Below are 9,361 nucleotides of genomic sequence, written 5' to 3'. Positions count from 1 at the left end.
ATCAGTGTGAGGATTCACTATGAGAATCCTCACACTGTGCCTACCTAGCTAGAGTAAAATTAATAAAACAATAAAATTCCCCTAACTACTCTAATTCTTCAGCTGCTCCTGCAGCCCTTTAGAATAGCACCCACTCCAGTGGGCACCTAACACGAACTGAAGAGTGAGTCCGGGATGCAGTAGGGGAGGAGCCTACCCTCTAAAAGCTTTAGGATAGGTGCCTGGCTCCTTCGGACCCTCCTACATGCCAGTGTTGAGCTGTGTCACCAGGACCATTGAAAGAGAAAACACTAATACTAATAAAAAGTACATTTATATAGCAATGAAGTTTTACAGATACAAAATGGAGGTTATACATGACAAAATGGCGTCCAAAAAGTAGTTAAAAATAACACCCTATACAACAAGACCTAATTTCTGTTTAAAGCATTTTCCACACTCAGAACATGGAAATGGTTTCTCACCTGTGTGAGTTCTCTGATGTATAACAAGATTTACTTTCTGTGTAAAACATTTTTCCACACTCAGAACATGGAAATAGTTTCTCACCTGTGTGACTTCTCTGATGTATAACAAGATGTGATATCCGTGTAAAACATTTTCCACACTTAGAACATAGAAATGGTTTCTCACCTGTGTGAGTTCTCTGATGTATAACAAGATTTACTTTCTGTGTAAAACATTGTCCACACTCAGAACATGGAAATGGTTTCTCACCTGTGTGACGTCTCTGATGAAGAACAAGAGCAGATTTGTAAGAAAAACATTTCCCACACTCAGAACATGGAAATAGTTCCTCGCCTGTGTGCCTTTTCTGATGTGTATTGAGATGTGATTTCTGTTTAAAACATCTCCCACACTCAGAGCATGGAAATAACTTCTCACCTGTGTGACTTCGGATGAATAACAAGACCTAATTTCTGTTTAAAGCATTTTCAACATTCAGAACATAGGAATGGTTTCTCACCTGTGTGAGTTCTCTGATGTATAACAAGACTTACTTTCTGTGTAAAACATTTTCCACACTCAGAACATGGAAATGGTTTCTCACCTGTGTGAGTTCTCTGATGTATAACAAGATGTGATATCTGTGTAAAACATTTCCCACACTCAGAGCATGGAAATGGTTTCTCACCTGTGTGACTTCTCTGATGAATACAAGACCTAATTTCTGTTTAAAGCATTTTCCATACTCAGAACATAGGAATGGTTTCTCACCTGTGTGACTTCTCTGATGAAGAACAAGAAATAGTTCACCTGTGTGACTTTTCTGATGTGTATTGAGAAGTGATTTCTGTTGGAAACATTTCCCACACTCAGAGCATGGAAATGCTTTCTTACCGGTGTGACTTCTCTGATGAATAACAAGACCTAATTTCTGTTTAAAGCATTTTCCACACTCAGAACATGGGAATGGTTTCTCACCTGTGTGAGTTCTGATGTATTACAAGATTTCCTTTCTGTGTAAAACATTTTCCACACTCAGAACATGGAAATGGTTTCTCACCTGTGTGAGTTCTCTGATGAATAACAAGAGCTGATTTGCAAGAAAAACATTTCCCACACTCAGAACATGGAAATAGTTCCTTGCCTGTGTGACTTTTCTGATGTGTATTGAGATGTGATTTCTGCTTAAAACATTTCCCACACTCAGAGCATGGAAATGGCTTCTCACCTGTGTGACTTCTCTGATGTTTTGTAAGAACTGATTTCTCTGAAAAACATTTTCCACACTCCAAACATGGATATGGTTTCTCTCCTGTGTGACTTCTCTGATGTCTAATAAGATTTGATTTATGTGTAAAACATTTTCCACACTCAGAACATGGAAATGGTTTCTCACCTGTGTGAATTGTCTGATGTGTAATAAGAATTGATTTATTTGTAAAACATTTCCCACACTCAGAGCATGGAAATGGCTTCTCACCTGTGTGACTTCTCTGATGAATAACAAGACCCAATTTCTGTTTAAACCATTTTCCACACTCAGAACATAGGAATGGTTTCTCACCTGTGTGAGTTCTCTGATGTATAACAAGATTTTCTTTATGTTTAAAACATTTTCCACACTCAGAACATGGAAATGGTTTCTCACCTGTGTGACTTCTCTGATGAATAACAAGAGCTGATTTGTAAGAAAAACATTTCCCACACTCAGAACATGGAAATAGTTCCTCGCCTGTGTGACTTTTCTGATGTGTATTGAGATGTGATTTCTGCTTAAAACATTTCCCACACTCAGAGCATGGAAATGGCTTCTCACCTGTGTGACTTCTCTGATGAATAATAAGACCCAATTTCTGTTTAAACCATTTTCCACACTCAGAACATAGGAATGGTTTCTCACCTGTGTGAGTTCTCTGATGTATAACAAGATTTACTTTCTGTGTAAAACATTTTCCACACTCAGAACATGGAAATGGTTTCTCACCTGTGTGACTTCTCTGATGAAGAACAAGAGCAGATTTGTAAGAAAAACATTTTCCACACTCAGAACATGGAAATAGTTCCTCGCCTGTGTGACTTTTCTGATGTGCATTGAGATGTGATTTCCGCTTAAAACATTTCCCACACTCAGAGCATGGAAATGGCTTCTCACCTGTGTGACTTCTCTGATGAATAACAAGACCTAATTTCTGTTTAAAACATTTTCCACACTCAGAACATGGAAATGGTTTCTCACCTGTGTGAGTTCTCTGATGACTAACAAGATGTGATTTAAATGTAAAACTTTTTCCACACTCAGAACATGGAAAGCCTGAATCAGCTGTATGACCTGTACTACGTGTAACAATGGCAGAGTTATTAGGAGTAGAGTCCCCTTGAGATGAAGGATCAGATGATGAATTTGCATTAAGAAGCACTGGATGTATATCGGAGATAATGGTGTTTTTTCTTGGAGAATCTCGTATGATGTTATCTTCTATTTTAATGTCTGGAAACAAAATTCGATCTCCCATCACGATATTCTTCCTTCTGTCTTTATCTGCAGGGAATTAAATAAAGCAAACCTAGAATTAATCTGCACAGCCTATATATAGTATAGCTATCCAATCCCTCTATATTAATGTATTCAATAATGCAGAGATAAGGAGAGTTATGGTAGACCTACCTTTGTTAACTCCCTTTCCTTGAAGTCCATGGGAACCACAGGGGACATCGGGGTTGTAGGTGGATCCAGGGGGTCCGAGGCACCAATCAGCGAAGCTTTTAGTGATTTCCCAGGATGCCCGGGCCCTCTCCCCTACAGCCCCGCCTCCAGGCTCATCTAGTCAGTTTTTAGTAACAAGCCGTAAGCAGGAAGCGGAGAGGAGAGGAGAGAAGGACAGGCACACATGCCCATAGACTCATACACACATAAGAGCTAACATGAGCAAAATATGGTCATTGCAGGTCACATAAGGATAATACCACTTCTAGGGATAACTCAGTAGCAAATTAAAGGGAGGGCGCCCTGTGGTTCCCATGGACTTCAAGGAAAGGGAGTTAACAAAGGTAGGTCTACCATACTCTCCTTTTCCTTTTCAGGGTCCATGGGTCCCACAGGGGACATCGGGGATGTCACAAGCCGTATATTCAAGGGAGGGAATTTGCCTGAGGTGCCAGAAGAACCCGACGACCAAAGGAAGCATCCTGGGAGGCGAACATGTCAAAAGCATAAAATCTGGTGAAAGTATGGACAGATGACCACGTTGCAGACTTGCACAGTTGTTCGGCAGAAGCTCCTCTGCTTGCCGCCCAAGACGGACCAACCGCCCTGGTAGAATGTGCTTTGATTGACACTGGGATAGGTAACTTTGCCTGTTGATACACTTGATGGATGGCCATACGAATCCAGCGGGCAATGGTCTGCTTAGTGGCAGGCCAGCCCTTTTTGTGAAACCCGTACAGTACAAAAAGAGAATCAGATTTCCTGACTGTTCTGGTACGTTCCACATAAATAGTCAGAGCCCTGACCACATCCAGAAGGCGTTCCTGCTGGGATAAATTTTCAGATGTAAAGGCCGGAACCACTATTTCCTGATTCAGATGGAACCTGGAAATGACCTTAGGGAGGTGTGACGGTATGGTTCTCAGAACCACCCTATCCGCATGGAAGATAAGGAAGGGAGGTTTCCAGGACAGGGCCGAAAGATCAGAAACCCTCCTAGCAGATGAGATTGCCAGGAGAAAAACCGTTTTAACCGTAAGCCACTTAAGATCCACTGAGTGAAAGGGCTCAAAAGGTGGCTTAGCCAATGCCTGCAATACCAACGTAAGGTCCCAAGGCATGGTAGGAGGAGTATACGGTGGCTGCACATGTAGTACTCCTTGAAAGAAAGTGCGGACATCTGGTAGCAGCGCAATTTTCCTTTGGAACCAGACCGACAGGGCTGAAACCTGGACTTTTAACGATGCCAGCCGCAGTCCCATATCCAGGCCTTTCTGCAGGAAAGCCAAGATCCTGGCTATTTTAAAGACTTTGGGATTGTATTTCCTGGAAGTACACCAAGAAAAGAACGTATGCCAAATCCGGTAGTAGATTCTGGACGACGATGGTTTACGTGCCTGAATCATAGTCCTAGCCACTCTTGAGGAAAAACCCTTCTGTTTCAGTAGGGTAGTTTCAAGCGCCACGCCGTCAAAGACAGGCGCTGAGGATCCAGGTGTAGGAAGGGGCCCTGCGACAACAGATCCTTCCGAGATGGCAACGGGATGTGTGGTAGGTGCGACATTTGTAGCAAGTCCACAAACCAAGGCCTGCGTGGCCAAAATGGGGCAATCAATATAAGATTCCCGCGTTCCACTTTGAATTTCCTGATGATCCTTGGGATCATATTGACTGGAGGGAATACGTACGGGAGATGAAATCTCCATGGAACTGTGAGAACGTCTGTGAAGTCGGCTAGAGGATCCCTTGTCCTGGATCCGAACCTTTTCTCTTTGCGGTTGTGCCTGGACGCCATGAGATCCACGTCCGGCACGCCCCAACTGTCTGTGAGAGTGGCAAAGACCTCCGGGTGGAGAGACCACTCCCCCGGATGAATGTCCTGACGGCTCAGGAAGTCTGCTTCCCAGTTCAGGACACCCGGGATGAAGACAGCTGAGAGTGCCGGGAGATTTTGTTCCGCCCACAGGAGAATTCTGGAAACTTCCTGTAGGGCCGCCACGCTGCGGGTGCCCCCTTGGCGGTTTATGTACGCCACCGTTATGGTGTTGTCGGACCGGATCTGTACTGGTTTGCCCTGGATCAGGTCCCTTGCTCCGAGTAGCGCATTGTACGCTGCCCTCAATTCCAGAACGTTTATGGACAGCCTGGACTCCTGAACTGTCCATACGCCTTGCAAGGACTGGGATCCTACTACCGCTCCCCAGCCTTGCAAGCTGGCGTCGGTTGTGAGGACCAGCCATTCGGCAAACCAGAATGGTCGGCCTGTCGACAGGTGCTGCGATTGCAGCCACCACTGGAGGGACTCCCGGACTTCCTGAGTAAGTTGGAAGGAGGTAGCCCTGATATGCTGGGTCAGACAGTCCCACCTCTTCAATATGAGACTCTGAAGAGGGCGAGAGTGGAACTGGGCCCACTCGACCATGTCGAAAGTGGACACCATCCGACCCAGAATTTTCATCGCCCAATGAACTGTGACCCGTGGGCTGGAGAGGAATTTGCGAATGTGCTGATGTAAGGCAGCACTTTTGTCCACAGGAAGAAAGAGCCGGAGGGCCCTGGTGTCCAGAAGAGCTCCCAGGTGCAGCATGCGTTGCGATGGAAGCAGGATGGACTTTTCCCAGTTAAGGAGCCACCCGTGGTCCTGTAGAGTTGTAATTGTCGTCTGCAAGTGCGACAGGAGGATGTCTGGCGACTTTGCCACCAGCAAGAGGTCGTCCAAGTAAGGGAACACCCGAATGCCCTGCTGGTGTAGTAGCGAGGCCATTACCGCCATGATCTTCGTGAAGATTCTTGGGGCAGTGGCCAGTCCAAAAGGCAGAGCTCTGAACTGAAAGTGCCTGTGTAGGATGGCGAACCTCAGGTACTTTTGGTGCGCTGGAAGGATGGGGACATGTAGGTACGCATCCCGGATGTCCAGGGACACCATGTAATCCCCAGCCTCCAGCGCCAGGATAATTGACCTCAACGTTTCCATTCTGAACTTGGACACTCTGACTGACTTGTTTAGCGCCTTTAAGTTCAGAATGGGTCTGAATGTCCAGTTTTGTTTTGGGACCAGAAAGAGTGTCGAGTAAAACCACTGTCCTCTCTGGTGGGCAGGTACGGGGACAATAACCTGAGACCGTAGCAGGGACTGCAAAATCCTTTGTAGGTGGTCTGCTTTTACAGGATCGTGCGGGAGGCCTGTGCAAAATAACTTTTTGGGTGGTGTCCTTTTGAAAGAAATGGAATAGCCCCGAGACACCACTTCCCTCACCCAGGCGTCCTTTGTCGTGGACAGCCACCGTTGGGAGAAGAGAATAAGTCTGCCTCCCACCTGGGGCTCCCCCTGCGTGAGGCCCGCCCCGTCATGCGGAAGGCTTGTCAGGCTTGTTTGGGGCCTGTCTAGCCGCCCAAGCCTGCTTTGGGCTTTGCCTTACCAGGTTTACGGGAGGGGGAAGGTTTTGTAAAAGGCTGACCTCTGGCCTTGCCCTGTGGACAAAAGGACCGAAAGGCAGGCCTAGACTTCTGAGGAAGAGCTGTTGGGAGGCATGCAGTCTTAGCTGCTGCCAGAGAGGCTACTATTTTATTAAGTTCCTCTTCGAAAAGAGTTTCACCCTTAAAGGGTAGTAACTCCAGGGTCTTTTTGGACTCTAAGTCCACTTTCCAAGGTTGGAGCCAGATGATGCGGCGTGCTAGCACAGAACTAGCTGAGGCCTTGGCTGCTAGTGTACCAGCATCCGACATGGCGTCCATTATATAGGAAGCTGCTTGTTTGATATGGAGGATGCACAGTTTAGCATCCTCAGATGCATCCTGCGTAAGCTCCTCCTCCAAGGTCTAAACCCACGGGAGAATGGCTTTAGCTGCCCAAGTAGCCGCTATAGTAGGCCTTTGAACTGCGCCAGAGTAGGAAAAGGTGGCTTTAAGAGCCTGTTCCAGGCGCCTGTCAGTTTGGTCCCCTAGATTGGACCCAGATGAGACAGGTAACACCGATGGCTTTACCAGTCTTGTGACATGGGGATCCACTGAGGGTGGTATTTCCCATGGTTTGCAATCCTCTGGTGGGAGGGGGTATTTGTTTAAAACCCTCCGTGGAATGCTGGCCTTCTTGCCTAACTCCTCCCACTGATTAGTTCTCATTTCTGTTAGGTAATCAGAATGTGGGAACTGGGCCTTGACCTTTTGCTTTTTAAAGACATCTTTTGTCTTAACGACAGGTTCAGGCTCCTCAGGGTCATATAATAGAACCTCTTTAATAGCATGTATCAGGGCTGCCACGTCAGGAGTCTCTGCCTGAGCAGCAGGAGTATCCACGGGCATTGGGTCATCCTGATCATCATCCAAATTGATGTCATCACCTGCATTGTCGACATCATCTCCCCCATCGCCACCATCATCAGTGTCATCCCGTGTATCTGCCAGCAACGGAGTTAACAGGGATCTACTGGGCTGTACGGTCTGGGGCAGCAGCTTTTGCATAGCCACCGTAGTCTGTTGCAAGGTCTGCACCGTGGTCGACAGGGCATCCACCCAAGGTGGAGGGAGCTGGACTACAGGGGGAGCCACAGTGGCGGGCAAGCGATCCACAAGAGTACCCAGCAATTGTTGGAAAGCTGCCCATGGGGGTTGTTGTACTGTGGCAGTGGACTGCGCAGGGGAAATGCAGTTGACACACAGGCCATCCTGATCAACATCCATATCAGACAGGCCTGCAGCACAGCCCTTGCAGGAAAAGAGCTGAGGAGATTCTGTCTGCTGACGCCCTCTTTTAGACATGGTGTAAAAACACACTGACAAGGAGAGCTGACAGTACACAATAGGGTAATTCACTAAGGAAAACCTAGAGTTCACTGAGTGTTGTGACCACTGAGGTATTGCCTCAATATCAGAGGTGAAGGACAGATCACTGGACAGAAGCAATGAAAGTCTAGCACAAGTCACACACACACTAGTCAGGAATAGACTACCTCACCCTGTGTCAACCGCTTAACTCTATGGAGAAAAGTGGGAATAAGGGTGGCTGTGAAAGTGGCTACTGAACCTGTAGGCGATTTCACAGGGGAGAAGTGTGCCCGCTCTCTGGAAGTGCTGCTGCAGAAATGGCGCCTGTCCAAGAGAGGGGGGGCGAGCATCAAGGTCTCGGCTAATGGGACGGCAGATCTCTGGTGAGAATGGCGCCAAAGCCGGGGGAGTGGCTGCAGACCCGACGCCTCCTCCCCTTGCTGGACTTCCCCCACCGGGAATGTGTAGCCAATAATGGGGTCCCCTCTGCCCCGGTCTGCGCTATTCCCCGGTGGTCTAGTGGGGTCCCGGGCCGAAGCCTGTACCCACGCCAGCTACCGCGTGCGTCTCCCACGCTGCCCGGTACAGCAGCGATTTGCGCTCCAGGTGGAGCCTTACCTTCCTTCTATTCCAGCCACGCTGCCCGGGGGAGACCGACGGCGGTGCTAGGCGTCGCGGTCTTCCCCGCCGAGGTCCTCCGTGACGTCATTGGATGGAGCCGGCGCCGGGAGGGGTGATGCGGCAGCTCGCTCATCCGTCAGTGACTGACGGCGGTGACCAGCCTCAGCCGCAAAGCGGCTTCTGCCGCCGAGGCGGCAGATTCAAAAAGTAAAAATAAAAAATAGCTTTGTGGGGTTACCTCAGTGAGGTAACCCCCGCTGATATAACAGGTGCGTCTGCTTCCTGCAGGCACCAAACAAAAACTGACTAGATGAGCCTGGAGGCGGGGCTGTAGGGGAGAGGGCCCGGGCATCCTGGGAAATCACTAAAAGCTTCGCTGATTGGTGCCTCGGACCCCCTGGATCCACCTACAACCCCGATGTCCCCTGTGGGACCCATGGACCCTGAAAAGGAAATACAGTATATATATACAGACACAGAAGTATTCCTACAAGGGGCACTCTTGGTAACTATTAGTGTGGTGTATATAATCCCTATATTCTCTCACCAAGTGTCCCAAGAGAATAATTATACTGTAACTGTCATTGGATGATGCTAGCTAAACTCAGCGACATATATAAAAGAAATACAGTGAAAAGGATGATAACAGTGTTGTATCGTGTATTAACGTGAACTAATAAAATTAGAATGTCCGCTGTGTGTTTAGTTTATGGGATATTAATATTGTTCAACTTAATTGTTTGGTGAGGGGTAAAATGAGTATCTCCTGAATGGAATAGGCTATCTATGTGCCAGGTACCCAAGGGATGTGACATTACCTCAGAA

At 47.5% G+C, this 9,361-nt stretch overlaps 1 protein-coding gene across 1 annotated transcript in view; it reads right to left on the bottom strand.

Moving 5' to 3' along the window:
- Nucleotides 1-294: 294 nt before the first annotated feature.
- The window catches only part of LOC146010113 (uncharacterized), a 35,274-nt gene continuing 26,207 nt past the window's right edge, over nt 295-9,361 (bottom strand). The window contains exons 4-6 of the mRNA XM_083151035.1: nt 1,426-2,986; nt 968-1,146; nt 295-885 (exon numbers count right to left, since the gene is read on the bottom strand). Coding sequence (XP_083007161.1) covers nt 461-885; nt 968-1,146; nt 1,426-2,986 — 2,165 coding nt within the window. The 3' untranslated portion in view covers nt 295-460. The remainder of the gene's footprint in view (nt 886-967; nt 1,147-1,425; nt 2,987-9,361) is intronic.

The sequence above is a fragment of the Crinia signifera genome, chromosome 6 (genome assembly GCF_055691185.1).
Source record: "Crinia signifera chromosome 6, ASM5569118v1, whole genome shotgun sequence".
NCBI lineage: Eukaryota > Metazoa > Chordata > Amphibia > Anura > Myobatrachidae > Crinia > Crinia signifera.
Note: the sequence above shows the minus strand (reverse complement) of the source record. Positions and strands in the feature narration are given on the sequence as shown.